At 38.0% G+C, this 25,095-nt stretch overlaps 1 protein-coding gene across 2 annotated transcripts in view; it reads right to left on the reverse strand.

The window, feature by feature from the left end:
* ccbe1 (collagen and calcium binding EGF domains 1) overlaps positions 1–20,781 on the reverse strand; it is a 30,494-nt gene extending 9,713 nt beyond the window's left edge. Inside the window, exons 1-2 of one of the 2 annotated variants that reach the window (XM_034896786.1) lie at positions 20,402–20,781; positions 20,222–20,302 (exon numbers count right to left, since the gene is read on the reverse strand). In XM_034896786.1, the coding sequence (XP_034752677.1) occupies positions 20,222–20,302; positions 20,402–20,673 (353 nt within the window). In that variant the 5' untranslated portion in view covers positions 20,674–20,781. The remainder of the gene's footprint in view (positions 1–20,221; positions 20,303–20,401) is intronic. The other variant, XM_034896785.1, reaches the window with a different exon arrangement.
* Between the last annotated feature and the right edge of the window lie 4,314 nt (positions 20,782–25,095).

Here is a 25,095-nt window from a genome sequence, read left to right on the forward strand (position 1 = left end):
CCACACACACACAAGGTCTTTTTACTGCACCTGGCCTGCTGTTGCATGTTTGCTTATGTCTGAATTACAGTTGAAATCCCCAGTTGGGTCGACTATGTTGACTATGTGCCATTTCTTATTTCTCTTCGAAATCTCCCTTTTGAAACCCTTATTACCGAAATACTGAACTTACTCTCCATCAGTTGCGTCAATTTCTTTCCTGCTCACTTACATTCTTCTTTCCAATCCAATTCACACCAGAATTTTGATTATAATCCATACATTTGCAATATGTATTTATGTCATTTATTAAAGGCAATGATGAATGAATATATGAAATACTATCTATCTATAGAGAGAAAATTTGATGTTTATATGTGAAGCAACAAATTAAAGAGCTTTTCTTTAACATCTTTTCTATTGCATCATTTTTTTCCCCTCATCTGTGTTCAGTTTTATAAATACCAACTCTATGATAACATATTGCAATATTTTATCAAGATGAGTCATATCGTTATGAGGTAATCATACCTCGCGCACACTCTTAAAGAAATAAAGGACTCCCAGGTGTTACTTTCAAACAGGAGGGGAAAAAAATGCAATTACAACATGAATTCATGGCAACATAGTGCAATGAAACTCCCTTTGATAGTGGTACTGAAAAAGGATTACTCTCTGTAATGCTTTAAAGCTTTTTATTTAGGAGCAGTTATGATGATGGGTCATTCCTATGGGCCTGTCTGATCATTTTACATAATGAAAAATCTCACCTCTCTACTCACCAGCATTGAATTGGTGTATGGGTGTCATTTATTTAAACATTTATTTCACGTAACATGATTTATATTCGCTCAACCACATTCATTCTAGGAGAACAACACTCTACGGCTATGCTAGCGGCTCTGTGAGGATAAACATTATGTGGATCTGGCAATCCCAGAGGGAAACACGTGAAAGACCTCACCATGCTGCAAGGACCTACAAATCAGAAGGCATTTGCATACACACACAGACAGAGACACAGAAAGACAGAGACAGAGAGAGAGAGAGAGACACACACACACACACGTATTACCATCAGGGTACTTATGTTTTTTGCACTACAAAGACTGTAAATATTTTGAATTTTATTATTAAGTGTCCATTTCATTATAATAGTCAGATTTACCATAAATAATTGAACATGCACATGTATTTTAAGTTTCATTAAAGAGGGGTGGAGGTGGGGGTCACATTTGAGCATTTAAAAATGTACTTGGAATTAACGCATTAGTTAATTTCTGAAGTAACTAGTTACTTTTATAATTTGTAACTGAATATCTATTTTAGTTACTTTTTGGAAGAAGTAACTATTAACTAATTACTTTTTAAAAGTAACTTGCTCAACACTGGTTGGGGCCTTGCTTGATAACCTAACTTTTATGATACAACCGTGGTGACAGTAAACTGAATAATTTCTGTTTTCATTTAGCTAACTGGAGTTCTTTATAGTGATGAATGTGATTGTGAAACACAAAATAAACGGCTGTGATAGCCAACGAAGAGTGACGGCTTCATCTGTAATACAACACAACGCAAGAGAAAGAGAGTACACACCTACTACACAAGCGTCACTGTATCTAAGAACTGTACAGCCTCACAGAGATGCGAGCAAGGCTGTGGACTCAAAATCTGTATGGTACTGTAGTTTGCTAAAGCTAGTTCCTGAAATTCCTTAAATTGGTTTTATTTCTTATTTTATTTATTAAATATGGAAGTACTATATGTCTTATGATGGAGGCTAAGATCAGTGCAGTAAAATGTAATAATGCATACTTAACTGGAAAGTTGTTTCTGTGTCTGTCTTTCAATTAGTCTAAGTGAATTACATCTAAGCATATGTTGCAGTGTTTGTGGGTGGGAGATCTAAGGATGGTTTCCTGTGTGACCCAATATTTCATGTCACAATAACCTCCCCATGAGTACAGAAGGCACTTATAGCAAATAACCAGCTTATCAAAATAACCAGGGTAGGTTGAACAATCGTGAGAAAACAAACATCTATGTCGGTCTCCAGAAGATCCTGAGAGAGGAGACAACATCCCACGGAAACTAAGTTCATATCTGTGTTGAAGTTCATTTTGTACTGAACTGTATCTTTATTAAATCATAGTTCAGGGAAATGCTTATTAGCCCTATAACATTATACCTTATTGTACTTTCTCTCATTATATTATTAAATAAACAAGTCTGAAATCTGAGTGATATTTGGTTACATTGCAGATTAAAGCCCTTTAAAACAAAATCACAGTATTATCTGGGATTTTCCATTTGGACAAATTGTTTTAATTAAAATGATTGATTTCTTATGTTGTAACATTTTTGTTTTGACACCAAAACAGGCAGACCAGGAGTGGTCTGCAAAAGTCATGCAAAACCGAGATGATAACGATACAACCTGTCTACAAGTTAAAACAATATGCATAGTAAAAAAACTGGGTGATACTAAGCTGAATGGTTAAGTCTGCAATAAATACTTGCAGTTCCAACACAGCTTTCTTAGAATGGTAAGTGTTGGATTCACTTGGGGTTAAATTTAGTGTTTTCCTACAATGGAGGGCCAACTTAAAGGAGAATTCCAGTCATTTTCAATACGTAGCTCTGTTGTTTGTAAATTTGGAGTGCTGTCAGTAGAGAGAAAAATGAGAACAATCGGTGCTGTCTACACCATGTTATCCTTCAGCTAGATTTTGCACCCAACAGGCTTGAAACATGTGGATGAAAGACAACAACTACTAGAATGCACTTGCTTTTCTTCCCTACGAGTCCGCTCCAAACGCACGCCTACCGGCCACTTGCAAGCGGGATGGATGGGACAAGTGGCAGGCTAGCGTTAGCAAGGTGGTAAGCACGGTCATTCGAAAATACTACTGGGTTTCTACTGATACAAAGCTTATTGCCAATTGGTGAAGTATCCATTTAAGCATGGGAAATTAGAGATTAAGCTCTTTATAATATTTCAGTTCACAAAACAAGACTAGGCTGAACCATTATGCACAGAGCCTTAGCACCTTTCAAAACAACGGCTGAAAATACAACGCTTTGCAAGCTTTTTAGTTGCTCACGTACTTCATGCAAATCAGCAAACAAATTCAAAACACATGTGGATATTATTCATACTAAAGAATGAGAACAAGGAGGGAAGATATCCCAAATGCATTCATGACACTTTTCCACAAGAATATCAGAGTTTCCAGAGTCACATGCCCAAAAGCATCATCATTTGTTGACTGACATTTAACTTCATATGTGCTAGACTGAGTCCTGCACGTGTTCAAATTTGAGCACATCACAGACAATCTGATTGTTTTGCCACCTGTTCCTTTTTTGTACCTAAAAGCTTATTTCATTTTGCCAGAGATCAATATCATTTTACAGCCCCCCTCTGAAATGTAGACCTAGATTAGTCTGACCCTAGTTATCCAGGGTGAACCATACGCACTCTAATTACCTTATAAACAGTGGACCTCCCCTGAACCAACACGGTGGAATGGCCTGGCCTGGCTTTGTCTTTTAATGAAACACACTAATTCACAGCGACACACGAGTTAAAGTGGAAGCAACTAAAGCAAGAGCAAAAACTGCACACTGATGATGGTTACAGTACATGCACCTTCATGAGAGGCCCTCTTCATCACATCCCAGCATGCTCTTCTCTGTAACAAGGATAACAATTACAAAACTAAAGGGGATCACACACACAAACACACACAGCTGTGAGACAACACATGCAGTCTGCTCAGTGGAGGCTTATTTGTCCAACAGTGATATACAAAAGCCTGTCTGCATTCCACTCAAGAGAAAATGTTTGCTGAAATTGAAAGGACAACTTTCACACTCCAGCCGATTAGCCTGTTCATACTGAATGGTGTTGATTGAGACACATAAAAGACATGCAAATCAATTAATAATAAACAACAAATATAGATAATCTAATGATCACCAATTTTGGAAACTAAACTGTTGCAGCTTATGTTAGAATTTGCTGCTTTTCTCTGTTTTGTATAATTGGAATATCATCTCTGAGTTTTGGACGGACAACAAGTAATCTGAAGCCGTCACCTTGGGCTCTGGGAAGTTGTGATGGACAACGTCATTATTTTTGGACAATTTACAGACTGCATGATTCATGTAGTTGCATCCCTAATTATTTTTAGTTGCCCACATGCTGTAGACTTTTATTGTAGATTTGTTGCAAGGTGCTAAGGGGCAGTGCACAGTAGCGCAATTAGCAAGCAGGCTTCAAACTGAATAAAAAAGGAGTAGAAATCAAGGTAAATTATGAAATTACAAAGAAAAAGCAAAGGCTTCTTTTCTTTATTTATGCGTTTATCGACCTTTTACTCACCACCAAGGTTTGCTTGCAATGTGAGCATGACGTAATAGCCTTAATAGTAATATATTTTTACAAAAAACAAAAGTAGCCCACATAGGAAACAGAAAGACACACATACATGTTGTTAGATTATGCATTAAACTGAAAATATAAAAATCACAGCTGAAGAAATTACTGAAATTAAACAAATTTTTCAACAGCTGCTAATCTGCTCCTTATTCTAAACATCAACTTCCCCCAGAGATCTAATTCCATTTGCCTACTTATGAACTACACTACACTTCAGTCTATTCTTGGGAGTCCTCTACAGCTCAGACTGTGCCCTGTCTTCTTCTTCTCTCCATTAACATCATTGTTTGGCCTTGTTATCACATTCCACATTAGTGATTGCTAAGATCCTGTTAATCAACTCTTCTTTCCCACTCTCACCTTGAATAATTGTTGCATCATTTTCAAGAATAATTGCCTCTGCCTGTAATTCCATTACCTCCGCCTGTACATTTTTTTTTTTTAACACAGGAAAAGCTTACCCTCTACAAGATGTCGTTATTGTCGAGACTATGGCGGCTCACTGGCTCCTATTTATCCTGCCAAGCATTTGGTATGTCTTAGTCAACCAACTCTTGTGCAAAACATGCAACAAAGACACAACCCATTCAGTTAGTTTGCACAAACAATTTTTAAATCAGATATTACCTCATCAACAATAAATTCTTCTTCTGTCTCTTGGACTGCAGCAGTTCCCTCCAGCCTCCAGTTTTTTCAGCTCATCCAGATTCAGAATATATAGTAAACCACAACACATTTCTTCATCATTTCATGTATGAAGATATACTGCCTTGTTAGTATTCTGTACTCTCCCCTAGCATGGTCACTGCTCCACTCACTCTCTTCCTACAGTCATGATGGACTGCATTTCATGACTTGTACATAAACTCCATAAATAACAAATAGGATATTTAATGCTGTGTTATTGCCAACCATCACACACACACACACACACACACACACACACACACACACACACACACACACACACACACACACACACACACACACACACACACACACACACACACACACACACACACACACACACACACACACACACACACAGTTTCAGGGTCACCACAGTTTGATATAAATAAATGAAAATAAGGTACACTGCACTTTGTTAGAACTCTTGGTTTGGACGTTTGTTCCGGAGATTCACACTATGTCATTAAGAAATAAAACTCCAGCCAGTTAAACTGTGTCCTATTTCTGTGAGCACACACTGGTCGTCATGACAAACAGAACATAAAGTTAAGCAACAGCAATTCCACAACTAGACAAAATAGAGCATATTAAGAGGGACAGATACTTCTGCTGGTGCTGCAGCCAAAAAAAACAACCCCCGAGGGGAGCAAGTTTATAGGTACACATAAAAAGAAAGTTTAGTAAGTATGTCTTCAGAATGTCTGGATACCTTTGGGTTTCCTAACCTCCAAAACTGAAAAAACATCACTTATTCTGCTAAAAATACTACACTCAGAAAAGCAAGGAATCAAACTTGATTGTTGTCATCATTTTCTCTATAGAGGCCACTTTAAGTCATGATTCTTAATGCTCTAACATTCCTCCTTCAAATGGGTTGCTGTTAGAACAGCTATGCTGTATCATGTCTAATTATTGTCAGTAATTATAATGTAATTACAGGCAATGGTTTGGAGATGCCATAAAAGGTAAATGATGTTGGAGAAATATGTTTTTCCACAAGCTGATATCTGTTCAGTTGGAGGCAGGCCATTACAGACAACAGTTGTAGCATTATAAGCCAAAAGCACTTAGCCGTTCAACTCAGCGTGATGACTAAAGGGACATTCCATGGACTGAGGGGTCCAACAACCCAGCTGTAAAAGAAAACTATTTAGTTGGCTTTTTAAATGACAAATGTCCTATTAAAATAAAATCCCCTCTCTTTCCATTTAAAAAAAAAAAAAGTTCTGTTTCTTTCTAGGGGGTTTATGTCTGCCCAAAGAAATAATGGCGCCCCATTTGATCACTAGCATGGTACATTAACATAACGTTAATGACTGTTTGAACTTGTCCATGACAGTCACACAGCTTTGGTACAATACCCCTTGGCAAGGCCCCATATTCAAAACAAACAAGCAGTCTGGTTAGAAAAGTGTGCATGCTCAATTAAATGTTACTAATTCAAAACTCTGCTTTTAAGACTTGCCCTTTTGTTTTCATTGTCTCTCTTGTGACACAATGATAATGAGAAGGCTTGGTAAATATAAAAAACAAAGTAGGAAAATATGCTGTCAAGCATGTAGAAACCAAATAGAACTGTTGTTGCTAGTTATAGAGAAGTATGTCATTGTGGTTACTGTTGTCTACCAAAGACTAATTTAAATAAAAATAAAGTTTAGATTCCACTAATATCTGTAGGTCCAATATGAAGCTATAGCCAGCTGCCGGTTAGCTTAGCTTTGCATTAAGATTGGGGGGAAACTAGTTGTCTGGCTCTGTTCAAAAGGTAATAAAATCAGTCCAACAGTAACTCTAAAGCTTCCTAATTAAAGTTTATTTCATTTATGTATCCATATAATGTAAAAACAATCACCTGATCCAGCGTCATATTCATCATATCCTTAAGAGTGGTATCAATCTCATCATGAGCAATAAGGCAAATACGATCTACCAAAATGCAGAACTATTCCTTTAAAACATCTGTACGCACTATACAGAAAAGCATATTATCTGAATCAGTGTTCTGCCAACAAGACTCTCACGGTGCCTGCATGCAGTTTGGCTTAGGTGTGAGCTTCACCACAGTGAGACCACATTAACATCCCAAATCAAAAACAGTAAACAAGTGTCCCTGCCTGCCTGACCAATATGCAGCCATTTAGGAAACAAATTAAAAAAAGGTCACTAGAAATAAGGATCTTTCCCCATATTACCTCTATAATCCATCTGCTGATAGCAGCTACTTTGGCCATATACAGCACTCCCGCTGCGCTGGCATCTGCAACATAATGCAACAAAACCAGCAGTTTTTCAATGAGACTCACTGCAGCAAAGCACTTCAGCTTTGCTCAGCTTTGGCAGACAGCTGGAGCCTAAATACTACCAGTCAGCTATAACAGAGGCAGCCAGGCCTTTGCCTCTCTTTGTTGGATTTCCTCAGTGGTGTTCCAGGCTCAAACAAAAATCACATTTGACACTGACCACATGTTATAAAATGCTTTGATTAATCCATAATGAAATCTGTCTGCTTTTTTGACACATTTTAGCTGAGAAACTCAAACTTTGATTTATATAAACTTTTACTTAAAAAGCTAAGGAAAAGTGCAGAGGTGTGTGTGATGTCTCTCTCTGATGCTGACACTTCAGGAAATGATACAGAGCACGGCTGTCCGTGAACTGTTAAATTAAACCATCATCAGCCCTTTCATGTGTTTTTAAGTCAAACCGTTCTACTGGACACAAGCCAGATATTATCAGTTCCCCTCAAAAACTGAGATTACGGTGAAAGCGTGCAACCTCCAACCAGGGAAAAGTGTTTTAAAAAAGCATTATTAAATAATTTAATTAATTTGTTATCTGTTAACAGATTTAACAGCTCATTACATTAACGGAAGGAAAAGGCTGCTAAAAACTAAGCACTGCAATATGAATAGGCGCCTGTGTAGCTCATATAGTAGAGCAGAGGCCCATATATAGAGGTTTAGTCCTCAACGCAGCGGACGCAGGTTTGACTCAGACCTGCAGTTCTTTGCTACATGTCATTCTCCCTCTCTCCCCCCTTTCAAGTATAAGCTGTCCTGTCCAAATAAAGGCCTAAAATACCCCCCAAAAAAAGATCTTTAAACAAAAAAAAAGACGAAAAGATGTTTCTTGTTGTGTTCTTTGTTAAGACTTAAAGAAAAAAAGCAGATGTTCTTTTTTTCTCAGCTTAGACCTTTCAGTAGTTGGAGTTGGTTTACGGTCTCACAACCCTCTTTATTACTTGACTAGTATATAAGGTAGAATTTAAAAAGAAGCCCTCAATCAATCAATCAATCAATCAATCAATCAATCAATCTACACTCCATTCAAGCACGTAACAATGGGGCTTCAAGCTGGTACGTGAGAGAGAAATCATGCAGTTAATATACAGAGGAAATTGAAACAACGTAAAAGTATTGGGAGCACCAAATTAAGTGTTATAAAGCTACGAGAAGGGACTGGTGCCTCTTTGTGTTCAGGAGACTAGATGTACGGTTTGGATTTTTTATATCTACGGCTTGCATGTTCTGTTTTTGTCATGTGTTTGACCAGTAAATCTGGCTTCTACATCCCGGTTTTTAGCTATGCTGTCAGTACACTTTGGTCTAGACTGAAATATCTAACAACTAAAGAATGGATCGTCATGCAATTTTGTACAGACATTTGTGGTCTTCACAGAATGAATCACAGACTTTGGTGATGCTCTGACTTTTTCTTTAGTGCCACCATGAGGTTGATATTTGTGGATTTAAGCGTGATGTCATAAAAATGTATATGTGGGATATCGGATTTAACCCTTGTCTTGCACACCAAACCAAGATAATTGTTAAAGTTGTCATATTATGCTTTCTGTCCTTTCCCCTTTACTTTATTGTGTTATATATCTTTTTTGTGCATGTACAATTTTTGTACAATATGAAAAAGCCCAAAGTCCATCCCAAAGGGACTTACCATCTCCAACAGAAAACACTGTTCACAAACTGCTCCAAGCAGCTCTATTGTAGTCCAGCCTTTAATTCCGTGACCAACATGTCCCTTTGTAGCACACGTTATACTGCTTGCCTAGCTGCTCGCGTGGCAGGCCCTCATACTCTGCTTCTGATTAGCTAGCATTACTTACCTAGGTACAGTATGCACATCCGGCTCCCAACAAAGAGGGAATAGAAGGGAGATGCCTCACTCTGTAGCTAAAACGGAGAGCTCAACACAAGGTGAGAGGAGTTAGAGAAGGTGCAGCAATGTGCAGTACAACAAATACTGTATATGGTGTATTGTGAAAAATAAACCACGTAAACCTATTCTGATATAACCTCTAAGTACAATAATAAACCTGAAAATGAGCAAAACATGAGCACTTCAACTGGTGACACTCAAATAAATTAAGTTTTTAACTCAATTTCAAAGTGTTGATCCCACTTGCAAACTTGTTTATAAACAAAATTGTTACCAATTGAAATTTTTTTTTAATTTGCTTTAAGTTTTTTCAGTGTAGTTGTGTCATGGCTGGAGACTATTAAGTCTCCATGTGAGGTAGTTACTGTTTTACAGTTCTCCTTTAATCCGTTTCATATGTTTTCATGACATGCAGTGTGTAAGGTAACTGAGATGTGAGGTATGTGACATATGTTAGCCCACTTGAGGCTTTGTGGTTTTCATGTTATTTTAAAACATGCATGTAGTGAAATTTGATATTCGGTCCAGGGATCGCACACAGAAATTAGCCAACATTGACCAACTTGGATTATGATTTAAAATAACACTTATTAATGTTCATTCCTCTAACAATGAAACACATCCGGAGTCCAAATAGAGAGAAGAGGGCAAAGTGAGAAGAGGAATGAATGAATGTAGTATTTAAAACAGCATGTGGTAGCTCTATAACTGTATAACATAATCTTGGCAGGTGGTAGTGGTGAATATCATTACATTAAAATACAACTGAATCACAAATATTGAAATTCAGCAGCATACAAGATATATTCTCAATAGAGGGGACAACATCTTTGCTGCCAGAATCTACCTAACATTAAGCCCCTTTTCCATACATGTGAGAGTAACATTGAATGCTGCAGCTGTTTACAATTTAACCTGACTAGACTGGCGTGCGGTGGTGTGTTCACTATTGGAGGCGGACATTTCCCTTTGCTAGCTGCGGCCCTTTCATTTTTTATTTTTTTTAAACTTATGGAGAATAAATTATGGCTTCAAACGCTGAGTAACAATTAGCTATGGAAAAAGCGTATTGAATTTAAACACACCCAATTGCTTGCAATTAGCTGATTAACCCCTCAAGAAGTTCCTGTTCCACAGTAGTGGGCGTACAGATGCTGTTTTTTTACGCCAAGTGCTGCTTTATTATTTAATTTATATTTTTTTCTGAGTGGAACAGAGCAACATGTTGATACAGCTAGAGCACCATCTTGGATATACAGGCAGAGGCATGGAGGCAGAAAAACCACAGCCTGTGGTTTACCTAGCACCATATCTCTTAACCATCGCAAAACCACAGCGTGACCAAAGTGTGAACACATTACAGTCCTCCACGGGAAAGAAACAGATGGGTGAATGGGCAACAGCCAAGAGAAACAAGAGTGGGATTTAAGAAACCAAAATATATAAAAGAAATTGTTGATACATGGATTAGTGAAGATCAACAGCCACCACAGAATCCTGTAAACCATTTAATTTAGGATTTACTACCATTAAGCATGTGTTTAAAACTGATATTTAAGGTCAGAACATTTAGAGAATAGTAAAATACGTGAACACTGGCACTTATTCATAGATTAATACAGATGCCAGATACTTACATCTGTTTCTATGTTAAAAATGCAGATACTTACGCCATATGAAATGACTCCCCCCAGATATAGATGAAAAGAGGCCAGATCAATGCCCTGTGGTTATTTGATATATGGTAAATTCTTTGGACATGTTAGTTCTCATTTCCATTTACAGTAGATATTCAGCTGGTAGCTTACATTTACTCTACACCATGTACAGCACACGCGTTTAAAGATGCAGAGGCTTTGACAGAATCTATCACATCCATCTCCATTTACAGCCTGTTCTCCACATACTGGATAACTACTGTACAGTGCTGAAGAATGTGTACTCTGGGAAACAGGTAAAAATCCTTCAAACAGTAGTAGTCAAACTACTCTGATGAAAGAACTCTAGGTTTTTGGAGAGATTATAAAAGCAAGAACACCCAAAGTCAAGCTCTTTCCAGTAAATGCTTTGTATTAGGATATATTTTTTCAAATCAAAAAAAGATGGCAAAATCGCAAAAGTACCAACTAGTCTGGTCAGTAATAGAAACTAAATGTTTCTAATTATTCAAATAAAAAAACATGACCGAAAGAAGAAAGAAAGAAGGGCAAAAATATTATTTATAAATGAGAAATTTAAGGATGCGTGACCATATTTGTCTTTAGACATTTTGGTAAAAGAATTATGAAACAGTGAATCCATTAGCAGAGTTATGAACACCTACTGTTATGTATAACAGTATGTATATTTCTAACATCACTTCATGAAGTGCATTGCACCAAAGAGAGGAGGGAGAGAGGATGTTTGCTGCTGCTTGTGATCTACATCCGTCACTAAGGAATGCTCTTTAACACTAACATGTCCTCCCCTGCTCTCACTATGATAACTTACACTTCATTGCATCTTCCTCAGTGCTTTTAAGAAACAGGATAGGGATTCATCCTTTACCTAATAGGGCATATTATCACTTTGGTAGAACTCTTTTACATCTCATTAAAAATAAAATAATAAAGATATGCTATTAAAAGATATGCCGTGTAAAATATCCCCCCCTACGGGAGCAAAGATGAATGACAAAATCAGATCTGAAAAACCTGCCTCCACCTCCCACTCACGACACAGTTCAACAGTGACTGTGAGATCTTCCAGCAGCACACTAATATATTAGTGACAGGACCTGCAGAAATTACTCACAACCATTTGGCTTGACTTCTATAACAAGATTATTCACAATATGGTGCAAAGTGCGACACCATTAAAGTGACACACTTTGAGAGGTGGCTCTAAGACTTATGAATAAATAAAAGGTCCCATGACAAGGTGCTCTTTGGAAGCTTTTATGTAGACCTCAGTGGTCCCCTAATACCATAACTGAAGTCTCTTTCCCAAACTTCAGCCTTGGTGCAGAATTACAGCCACTAGAGCCAGTCTCACAATGCCCTTTCCTTAGTATGTGCCATTTCTGAGTCTGTAGCTTTTGAGGAGTAGAGGGGGGGGGCAAGGTAGAGGTCGGGGGGGGGGGGGGGGGGGGGGGGGGGGGGGGGGGGGGGGGGGGGGGGGGGGGGGGGGGGGGGGGGGGTTGACCAACTGCCACTTTGCCTGTTTGCAAAGCCATGATGTGCCTCTCTCATGGGTGGGCCAAGTTCTCTGGGCGGGCAAAGGAGAGAAAGAGGAGTTAACCTTGCCCCTTATGACCTCATTAGGAGCAAGATTCCAGCTAGGCCTATTTGCGCTTTCATTTTCTCAAAAGGCAGAGCAGGATACCCAGGGCTCTGTTTATACATATCGCCATTTCTAGCCACTGGAGGACCATAGGCAGGCTGGGACTGAACTCATATTAATGTTAAAAAAAAACTCATAAAAGTGAAATTTTCATTCCATGGGACCTTTAACATCAACATTATTTCTATGGGACAGCAAAACAGACAAATAATTGTGTTAGGCTTTTGTGAAAAACAAAGTAATAATCATAAATAAAGTTGATGTAAAAAAACTAAGCGTTTCCCTCGTTACTACAGTGACATTTAAATGTTTTTCTTCTTTCTCTGTTTTTCTTAAGCCTTGTGTAGTTTTTAGTTTGCATTGTAAAAGTACTTTGAGGTGCTTTACAACATCTTTTACAACAGGAACAAATGTTTTTCTCTTTGACGCATGACAGATGAGCATCTAATATCAATGGCAGTACAAAATATGAACTGTAACAAGTTTGTCTTGTTTACTCGGTTTGAAAATGGGGGGAATTAGTGTTTTTTTTAATAATGATGCATTTCAAATGAGTTCTATGGTCCCAGAAGTGCACATGCAGGTGCAACTTATCTCACCTGTGCATGGTATCTATTAAAGTGGGACATGCTTATGAGCACACAGGCACATAATTAATCAAAGGTGTGAATGAGCAAAAATGTACACCTGGTTGTTACAATTTTCCCTGCAAATGGCAAAAGTAAAGTTGTTCCTGTGTAGAGCGAAAGTATTGCAATAACTGAAAACCTTATTAGTGGCTTTAAAAAAAGATGTGTTTTGAAAGCACATAAACACTAAACTTCGTGGTTAGATGGGGCCCTAGGTGCTCCAACTATAGGGCTTACATACGGCATGTTGCACTGAGCTGAATTCATGGGCCACCAATTCTTCTATACTGACTTACAGACAAAATATTATGCTGGAAAAGGGACACTTTCCCTCCCAAGAAATATGTCTGATCAGTTGTTATAAAAGCTGCCCAAAAACCAACACACTGTATGTTACGTTGTTATCAGATCTATTTTTGTTACATTGATTTGTAAAGGCACAAATAAATGCTGTTGTCGTGCCATTAAAAGGCGCCAGATCAGAAATTCTTGTATGTTTCATTCTGGAGTGCAATTACAAATGTATTTGTTTTTTGAACTTTGGGGACTTGTTTGACTAGTTGATTGACATTTACCCCACTGACACTAAGCTCACTTGTGTTAGGCTCATGATTCATCAAATTGATCCATTTAAGAGATTAGTCCATCAAATGGCACTGTGGCAAGACTTTGCACCTGGTCTAAGGGTAAAGTTGTTAACCAAAAAAAAAACAAAAAAAGTTATTCATAGTGTTTCAAATCAGACAGACTAGATCATTCACTTAATCCAACAGCTGACCTGCTCCGTGGCTTTAGATTCTTTTAACACTCAACTGTGTGGGAGCTGTCATTAAGGAGCAAAACCAAATGTTTACGTCACGTCCTTGTATTCACAGTTCAGCCTGTGTAATACAGAGGCCTGTCCCTAGTTAACAGACTTCATTTCCTCTTTCTGACTATTGAGGGAAAACACATGTTGATGTCTTTTCTTTGACAGGACATTATGAATTATTTCAGGGATTTGGTTTAAACTAAATTATGGGATATATCAGGCCACAGTAGTATGATTGTGTCGATTATTTAGCACATGCATTGAGCAGTTATTTGTGTAGTGTAATTGTGTACTTTATACAAACAGCTTTCACTCTTTTTTCTCTGCTTACTCAGTCGAGTATCAAAATGGTTAAGAACAGTGCCAGGGGCTGGACATCTTTTTAGGCATTTTTGACTAGCATGATTTTCAGTGGTGTTATCTCATTCTGCATCTACTGAGGTTAATTACGGTAAACTCGGTTTCACTCAAGGGCTGTTGAGAAACAGCTTGGACGTATTCCCTGCTCCTTCCCCAGACATCTTATTTATTTTATCATGATGTATTTTGGGTTTGAACCAAACCTAAAAACCATTTGTTTGTAATTCCAGATATAGTTTAAATAAGTGCAAAATATATCTGCTTTTACACTTTGCCACAGTGTTTTTAGAAACCACAAGAACCATGTTTACAACAGAACAACAGCAAGATCAAGTTTTATATTAGGTTGCCATTTTTCTTAAAGGCCATCTTCCAAAATCTCTTGAAAAGAACTGTGCTGCTCTTTTTTTCCTCTAAAAACAAGAAGACAAGACCTGACAGGTATACGTACTACATCTACTCACTGGTTTTCTGACGCATAACCAGAAGCATAGATAAGGTGGTTAATAATTCAGTTTGTAAGTAAAAATAACAAATATACTTAAAGAGAATGTCTGAGACTAAGAGTAATTATTTTAAATTGCCTAATATTTTCAAACTCCCTCCCCTGGAATAATCACTGTGTGCATAATGACTAATTGCACTGTACCAGTGTACATGTAATTTCATTTAGAACCCCAGCATTGAGCAGACATCCAAAAGTGTTGGAACATGTAAGTTGTAAATCAATTTAAAAAGGAGTCCGACCTATTAAAGAACTACGTTACAACAGTGTATGTGTTCCCATGGCTCAGTTGTTAGTCAGGGCAAGAAATTCTCTTGAAAGATGCTATTCGTATGTTGTCCATTGATCTCATTCTACCTTTCAGTGAAGAAAATGTATAGTTTTACCAGAAATGTGTTATCCCAAAAAGGACAAAACATAACTAACTGGTGCCTGCTGAACTCCTTAAACTGTGCCACAATTATATCCTTCATGGAGCTATGATCATTGGAAGGATGACAATATGGCAACAGAGAACAGAAGTCCCAAGTGTATTTCCGGTGTTGAAAGCTATTTGAATAGGGAAAAGGAACAGAAGTTGAGAGGATTACTCCAAGGTGCAGACTACATTTAAATTTGATGTGAAAACCAGATTTGAAAACAATAGTTATTGAAACCTTTGTAGCCAAGTTGAAAAATCAGATTGAACTGATAATTTCTCTGAAACTGAGCAGTATGAGTAGTGTTTGAGTCACTGTCTGGGAATCATAATATAAAACAGTTACTCATTTTGCAGTCAAAAGAAAATCAATCTACTTTCTTTTGACAAACTTCTGAGTCCTTGGATTTACAATATAAGTATATAAACACTGCCGAACAGGAGTAAGTAAACATGAGAGATACCAAATACTTCTTAATAAATTCCAATGCATTTCATTGGAATGCATTGCTGGTACATTTACAGGACACAAACAATGGTATTTGAATCAGCCAAGTGCATAAGGGGGGGTAGAAGGGGGGGGGGGTAATGTTATCCTCAGTTTCCTTACTGCGTAAACCAGAGTTTCCCCTAAATTCCAGAGCAAAGGAGGATGGGAGCAGAGCAACAAAACACTTACTACCACCAGAATTATTTGAAAAAAAAACAAAGCAACAATTACAAATGCCACACATCAATTATGTATAACTGTTGCAGATGTAGAGTAGAAAGACTCACTCTTACTGTGTTCCGCTTCTTTTGCAAAGAAGCATTTCCTTTACAGTGTAGGTAAAACACAATAACTCAAACCAATGTAATCACTTTTTTGTGTACCCTTTTGTCACCTTAGAGAAGTTATAAACAAAGATTGTTAATGTGCCTCTGCCGTATGATGGTTAACAGATTGGATCTGTCTTTCATCTTAGATTTTCAGAGATGTCATATGGTACTTAATCCCAACAGCTGAAAAAACGTCTACATTTTCAGTAAGCGGCTCTAATTTACTGCATTTGATTTAACATCATTAAAACAATAAACATTAGGTGCATAACCTGTTCATAAATATCTGTTCTGTCACTCTCTGCTGCCAAATGATAAAGTGATTAGACTGGAAGCAGTCAATGTAAGCTCAACAATTAACTGTTTGCTAACAGCCGCTGTCAGATATGTCTTCCCCAGGGGGTCTGTCTCACAATGCAGGATTATGAAGGTAGCTGGATAACTCCTGGGTAAAACCTGGAAGCACCTCAAATTTGCAACATGGATTTGGCATGGTGTCCCAAAGGTTAGCACTGTGGCATCACAGCAAGAACGGTTCTGGATTCAAATCCAAGTTGTTCCAGGCCTTTCTGTGTAGAGTTTGTGTATTTTCCCCACGTTTGGGCGCTCTCGTTTCCCCTCACCATCAAAAAACATGTACTAGGTTCTCCAGTCAGTGCCCTTGATCAAGGCATTGGCTGATCTAAATGGCTGCCCACTGCTCCCTTGAGGAATGGGTTAAATGCGGAGAATGAATTTCGCTACATGTATGTGTATGTGACAATAAAGTACCTTTACCTTAAAATAAAAAAAATCCTCTTCTGGGTTATACTCAACACATTTGTCCAGCTAAGTCAGAAATTGTGCTTTGACAAAGAAGGCGGCATCAACCACTAAGGTTAAAAAACAATATACTATGAGGATAAAGAGAATTGTTAGCCTGACTGACCAGTGATAACCACAATGGCAACCCAAAGAAAAGCCAATATCAGCCATACTTCTGCCAATACTGATTACAAACTGATCTCTGGGACGTACATTAAAAAAAAGGCCACAGCAGTGACCGCCTAACACTAAAGATGTTGCCAAATTGGAACAAAAGTACCTCCCTTATCATTTTAATCAAACCTTACTAAGGCTTTTTGGCTTTGAGTAAAGCATTTATGTTGCAATCAGAGGCATTCATGATTTAAGTGCAACTTCTGGAACAAAAACCCTGCACAACCTCTTAGATCTTATTGTGAGCCAAGAATATTTAATCCTGTAAGACTAAAAATATAAGCATACATTTTCAAGCCTGAAAATGCTAAATGACAATCTCCGTTAAAAACAACCCTGAAAGACAGTGAGAGAAGAATGTGCCTGCACTGACAGGGAGACGGATATGGTTGGAGTCAGCAGAGGGCCTGGTACTTCTCTTGTCTGTGACATATGCTCTCTGGGTCTCTGGTGTCTTCTCTGATGCTGTTTCACAATATGACAAATGCAATGATGAGTCTTTAACTGTGCACACAGTGTAATGCCACGGTCAAAAGGGGCCGGTTTCAAAATTCCTTCATGTGGTGCTCTCCTCTCCCACTAAACCTACAGATGACTTGATTGTCAATGCCTCTAAAATCTTTGACATTTGGGAAATAACATTTGCTTTCTTTCTGAGAGTAAGATCAACGCCTCTCTTATATTTCTCTGTTCAATGTGAAGCTAGAAACAGCAGCTGATTAGCTTAGCATAATGACTAGAAACCGTGGGAAACTGCTAGCATTTCAAACAGCCTCTACTTCATTGCTGAGAGCAGTGACTTCCTAGAGTCACCGTTGCATGGAAACTGCTCTTACCATACAAATGTAAGAGTGGCATCGATGTTTCTTTTACATTTGTATGGTAAGTTCAAAGAAAGCAAATACGCATATATCCCGAAATGTCAAACTATTCCTTTAAAAAGCAAGACATTAGTGTTCACTTATTTCTATTAATGCTAACTGGTAAAAACTGCTTTTTCATCCATACCAAAAGCTAACCGTGATCATGACCACTAAAATCACCCCATGAAGGAACTGCTAATGTACATTGTAAGCATTAGTTGCATGCAAAATAACGGCCATTTAACATCTGCAGTTCTACAGATTGTTATTAAAAAACAAAAGTATAATAAAAGAAACAAATGATTTCCCATGGCCTATTGGTGGCCGTGTTATGATATCAAACTGCTATAGCACACCTGCATGTAAAAGCAAAACTTCTACACAAATAGTTTTTATTTTGTAAAAACAAAAACTATTTGTTACAGTAAGAAATGTCCCGAAATGTGCTGACACACTCATACACTGCAGAGAGCCTAATGAATGCCATAAGCCGATATTTTCTTTTGGCCACTGAGTCTTGCCAACTTAAATTGGTTCCCTTTGAACTACATCTCAGTCCTGCCAAGGCACAATTGCACTGGTATATGAAAGCAATTTGAAAAAGAATGCAGTATGCAAAATTCACATACAGTACATCTTATCAAATTCAAATAATTAATCTGAATCTTTGCCACTAAAACTCTACTAACCATTACAGGGTTGATGGGTAGGCATCTGCTCACATCGTACAGGTGAAGTGAAATGCACCCAGGGCACTTGGCTCTAATCTTGGATCTTGAAAACCCTTTTTCTTCTTTAAATAAACATTGTGGGAAAACAACTGTAGCCACAGCCAATAACCATAAACCAACATAATTATGGTAAGAATGTGTTTGAGATTTAAAGATCAAACGGGATGTCACTGTGTGCCTGAACCACAGCCAGCAGTTTGTCAAGAGATGCAGAGATGAAACTTTACCAATTCTACATTTGGAAGACTTCTCAGAGGAAATATTCAACGTTTTGGCATCTCTTTAGTTCTTGATATGCTTTCCCAGAAAAAGGACACACAAATAGATTGACTGTGAATGAAAGGCAAAATGTTTGAAAATAAGTTTTCTAAATAACTTGCATGATTCAGTTTCCAAACAACAGTACAACCTCATCAGCCTGATTCCCAATGTGACTGAAAAAGAGCATTACATTCCTGCAAAGTGGTATTTAAGCATGTATCAGCAACCCATTTTATAATAAATATATATTAAAGAAACACTGTGTTGGGAGAGTAGCACGTGTCTCAAATCATAAAATGATTTAACTTGCAGCTTGTATCCATCCCAAAGACAGCAGACATTTTTTAACTCTGTTGCTGTAAACTATACATTTTCTATATCACAATTACTGAATTGGCCTAAAGGGAAAAGCTTGGGATATTTTAATTTATTTTTAACTAAATTACTTCTTTAAAGTTAGTAGTGTCAAGTTGTTTCAGTATGCCTGTGAGATGGCCCCTTGCAATGAAGAAAGATTAGGTCCTAACAACTTAATCCGTAGCCTCTGACAGCGGTTTTTACTGCGGGGAGACGCTGTGTCCACTGTGTCTGTGAACTGTCATAATTAAAGCAGTGTCAGAGCCTAATAGTCAAATCTGGACGCTTGTGGATATTTGGATTGCAATGATCCCTTTAAGTCACAAAGGATGATTAAGAGGAAACTCCATGTGACCCCAGAAAATCACTCCATTCAATTAGATATATTATTATATAATAACTTTAAAAAGTTCAAGGAGTTTTTTTACTCTCTGTAAGGACCAACTGCAGCCTTTTTAGGAAGCAAACCTTTTTCATCTCCTATCAACATCTGACTGACAGGGTTAGTTAAAAACAGTAATTAAATCACATGCATGGTAAAAAAAGATTTTTATTTAGTTTTCATTTTTGTTTTAAAGCTATAAGCAGCGTCTGGCAACATGATTTTGTGATGTTTAGGTGATTCATTAAGCAGAACTGTGCCCAGTGCTATTCACAAAATGAGTTTCCATCACTTAGATTTCAACCAAGCACCATTTAAACAACAGCATTGCGCTGAATAATAAATGACAAGTCCAATTTTACATCATGAAGAGCTACATTTTGCAATCACTTTTTATGGGCACAAAACACACTGGTCTGCTGCTTAATAATTTTGGCACTTTTAAGTCACTTTTAACTTAATTTGAACAGCATCCAACCACATGAATCACTCTTCTGTACCTGTAACACGTTGTAACTTCTCCCGTCGACTTTACGCAGGGGTACTTTGTTGTAGAAATGTTATTCTCAGAGCACTCTTCACTGTGAAAGAAAACAGTTTTAAAGTGAGCATTTTCTGTCATCTCCCGTAAAGAGTCCTCGTACCATGTTGGTGTTGAAGCCTACATGTCCTACAATTACCCGTCACTGGCATCCTCTTCTTGGTAAGACCAAAGCAGACCTCCCGAGAAGTACATGCAGGTGACGGCGAGCAGAAGAGGACTCCTGTTGTGTTTTAGTATCATCTCATCGGTCCTGTCCCCCAGGGTGCTGCTGACAGTAATCCACACGTGTAATGATTCGCTCCTCACTGCTACAACTTCAGGGAGTAAAGTGATGAAGCTACAGACAGACAGACAGACAGACAGACAGACAGACAGACCCTCCCACTCACCGCCGGGCTTCTGAACCATCTTAACGGTAACTTTCCCTCCTCCATACTTTTGACAGGTTACGTCAAGACACCGGAGGAACCGGAATTTATTGCCTTTTCGGAATCTTTTTTTTTTTTAATCATTACACATCTTTTTCTTTAGCCAGGACGTTTGCTTACTCAAGCAAATACCCTTTGTTTAATCGTTTCTCTACGGGGAACCTTTGAAAATGGAACACTAACGTTGGCCCCAGCATTCACCCCACACCGACACGTTGTAGTAGAGTAGTACGCTCTGTGTGCGTCATGACGTCTGCGTCTTTGCTACCACCGCGTGGCTGTTACTGAAATAACTGCTCAATAATAATACACTTTATTTCAGACCCAGGGGGATCCATATCACAATAAGAACACACACAAACACAAAAATACAAAATACAAAAAGAAATACAAAAAACAAAGCCTTCCACAATGAATAATAAATCAATAATAAATAAACACATGAAAAAACAAATCAATAAATAAACAAATGCACATCTGTTTTTCAAGACAAGAATGTAATGAGTTCATCATCATTTAGATAAAATTATATTAATGTCTATGTTTTAGTTCAATGGAAATCTGACACTTCAGAGGGTGTCATACACATTAAATAGAAATATGAGCACGAATATATATCAAGTAATATTTATTGTACCTCTATTTGAAGTTGTAAGCATACATTATTCACAAATGGATTAAACAAGATTGTATAAAATATTTAAATAAGGGGCACATCACACATGAAGTTCAGACTATACTCAGCATGTAAAAACAAGTCTTCTGAGGCTTTGGTATAAACTTCCCAAAGTTTCAAAAATAACATCGGTTATGTCATCAGGGTTAGAGAATTTTTTGATGAAAGACTACTAAGTTGCATTGTGAGAAGTGAAGTTAGGACAGCCGGCTTCTGTTGCGTCAATTTTGACCAATTACAAAAAAAAGTCTAGCAAAGTTTATGGAAGTATGGAAGGGCAATACCAAATCACGGGAGTAGGCTACCCCATTAAGAATTTAGGTAAGATTTACTAAATCGAATCTGATGGATCTGAAATATTTCAAAAATAATTTTAAATGCATCCTTTAACTAATGATGGTTTGACATGTGATGTTTGAAGGGACAAGAAGATGCAGTTTCATCTCAGCAAAACAAACACAGCATCAACTGTTTACTAGTTAGCATGTCAACAATGAGAATGTATTAGTCAAATAAGAAAGACTAGTAGGCTGTTTATCTTCATTTTCTCTGTCACAAACCAAACCGTATGTATATAGCCTGGGGCCCAGTGGCACAATATGTGCTTCTAAAACATTTGTAATCTTAAAACTTCTGTGTCAAACAACACCTCTAAAGAACCAATGCAATTCAAATATCTGATTATGGTGCTAGGTTATGAATTATGAGCTGTTTGTTGACATTTTGCTCTCTGCTACATGTTAATAATCTAAAAGCCTCATTTGTATGAAGAGATCAATATCATGAAAAGAACTATTTTAAATTTGAGTCCAGCAGTATTGGAACAAGTATTCAGCTCCTCTACTTAAGCACAAGTAGTAATAATACAGTATATACGTAACCACTCACTAAAAAGGACAGGTAATACAAACAAGCTGTAGCTAAAACTTTCAAAAGAAAAAGTACTTGTTGTGCACACAGAATGGAACCTGTCAGTTATATAATAACTTCTATTATTATTAGCACTGTTGCATTAATAGGTGAGCAGGTTTAAAGGGAACTATTGTTAGTTAGCTAGTTGTCAGAGAAAGGCAGTGGAGTAAAAAGTACACAATGGGACTTTAAAACCAGTGTAGAAGTATGAAGTTGCATACCATTCAAATACTCAAGTAAAGTAAAAGTACTTTGACATTCCACTAAAACATTTATTGAGTACTAAGTAGTTGCTGTACTTTCCACCACTGGATTCCAATGAGCACATGAAGCATGTCAACCAAGCCATTACGTCAGCAGGCAGTTCTAAGTTCCATGCTCTGTTAACCCAAACCCACCCCCCTATGTTGCTAATTCAAAGTTTAAAGGTGGGTCAAGTGGTGTAAAGTTAAAGCGTTGATGAGAAACCTGAGGTGATGAGTGGCCCTGACCTCTGTGTGACCTCTACCAGCGGGCCTAATCCGAGCACAAACACTGCTCGCTGGCATCTGCAGAACCCAACAGTTCTTCAGTTTCTCAGGAATGCAGTGTGGCATTACAGGGAGTTGGACAGTGGAGCTTCTGAGGAGCCTGTAAAGGATATGCTAGTGAAACAAGACGACTGTGGTGTCACTTACAGTCACTTTGGTAGCTTTTCAATCTGTCAGGTCAGTCAGGTATGATTTAACTTTATTCAGAATATTGTATTAGTCAGAAAGAATATCTATTGAGGTGAAAGTGAATACAATGTTTCCTATTTTTTAATTAAAAGAAAACTGTGCCTTGAGCCTACAGTATCCTTTCACAGAAAATAGCACCTTGAGCCTGCCTCAAAGGGCCTGCTCAAGCATGACCATTTCACTTCAAGTAAAAGCAGGATTTCACTGGTCTACCTGCTTCATTACAACAGAGCCTCTATGGCTCAGTAACCATCTGAAGGTGCAGTTCAATTTCCGGCCACTTGATGGCCCTTTCAACCAAGAGATCTTACCCCCACCCCTCTTTAGCCACTACCGTCATCATTGCCCACAAAATGGATGACAGCTTTTAGAAATACCAGGGTGCGTCACGACTCTGAGGTGCACATGCTGTGCCATTTATGTTCCACCTGTTATGATGCCTCAGCAGCCTGAGAGGCAGAGAATGATCATGCCTATAACAGCACAAATAGCCGATTAATGCTGGAAGCTGATACTGTATCAAAGCTACAGAGCTAATAACCTCCCTATAATGTCTTGCAACATCCTCTGCCTCAGAGATGTGAAATAATTATCTGTGGCTCTTTTGCCGTGTTATCAATTTTAAAGTAAACAATACAGAACAAAGGAAACCTTTATACCCTTTACTTTTTCAATGTACTTTCAAATAAATTACTTTTACTATGTTTCTTTCCCTCTGTGTTTGTATCAATCATGTTGCCACATTACAAACTTGAGCAAATACCAAGATCTTACTATATATTTCCTGTTCTCACTGTTTACCCAGCCAGTGTTGTTTATCTCAGCTGGGTGTTTCCTGACCTAAAAGGATTGGTTAGAGCACAGGTGGACAATTGTTTTTTCCACTTAACAGTGCCACAACAAATGAAACTCTTATCCTATCTTCACTGCCTTGACAGAGACAGCAACTGCATCACAGCGAAGATAACAAATTAAATCAGATGAAAGAAAAGTTATCTAGGGAGAAAGGACACACAGGAAAAAACAGGACTAAAACAGTCTGTGATGGGACTTGGTTGTTTCTTTTGATTAAGGAGCTGTCATTAAGATTTCTGAAAGAGGTGGAAACAGCCTGACATGAGAAATGCACTGCTATTCTAAGAGGTGATAGTTTTACGGGTTGCAGGGCATTGCACCACATGGACTCGGTTTGATTGTTTAGCTAAAGAACATCTGAAAAGAAAGAAGTTCTATTATACTGATGAGCCATACTGTCCAATGAAAGCATGTGCCATGAAAACTAATTTAGTGCATTGTAAGTTGTTGACGTTGACATCCACATAATCCTTTCCATGCTTAATGGACGCTTCATAATGCCGGGCTGCAGCTGTGGACTATACACAAATGTAGCTTTTTATCCTCTAAATGCTCTCTCATCCCATAGGAAGGCAACGAGAATTTTGCAGGGCACGAGCACTCCTCTGTCACAACTCCTCTCTTTCTTGTCAGTGCAGCACTGCAGTGCCTCTCTGCACATGCCCAGACAGACTGGTAGAGAACCACAGCAAGTTTGAGCTCGCTAGAAATATTAACAGGCGGCATCATAGTCCCATTCATGTACTCTTGCTAGCTGTTTGTCTGTTTGTCATGGACAAAAGTCTTATTTAACACAACTATGAATGAATTCCTAAATAGCATTTTGAAAGGTTAAATGCATCAACAGGGACACATTTGCTGTCACAAGAATGAAACTTGTGACTACCTCTTAACAGGGCTTTCTCTGGCTCAAGGTCACTCTGCCTCCCACAAGCGTTTTATGCAAACTGTCATATAGTCAGTGCAGCTTACAGTCCCACACTACCTCTCTTAGGTCTAAAATTGATAACATTTTACAATAAGGTACACAAAAAAGGGTAGTTACTGTTTTTGAAAGAGTAACAAATGATTTGTTACCCTTTTTAGAAGGGTAGTTACCCTTTTTAAGAAGGGTAGTTACTCTTTTTTTTTAAAGGGTAGTTACTTTTTTTTAGAAGGAATAACTTCTGAAAAAGGGTAACTGATCTTCTGAAAAAGGGACACTACCCTTTTGAAAAAGGGTAACTAACCTTTTTTGTGT

This window comes from Etheostoma cragini, chromosome 16 (assembly GCF_013103735.1).
Source record: "Etheostoma cragini isolate CJK2018 chromosome 16, CSU_Ecrag_1.0, whole genome shotgun sequence".
Lineage (NCBI taxonomy): Eukaryota > Metazoa > Chordata > Actinopteri > Perciformes > Percidae > Etheostoma > Etheostoma cragini.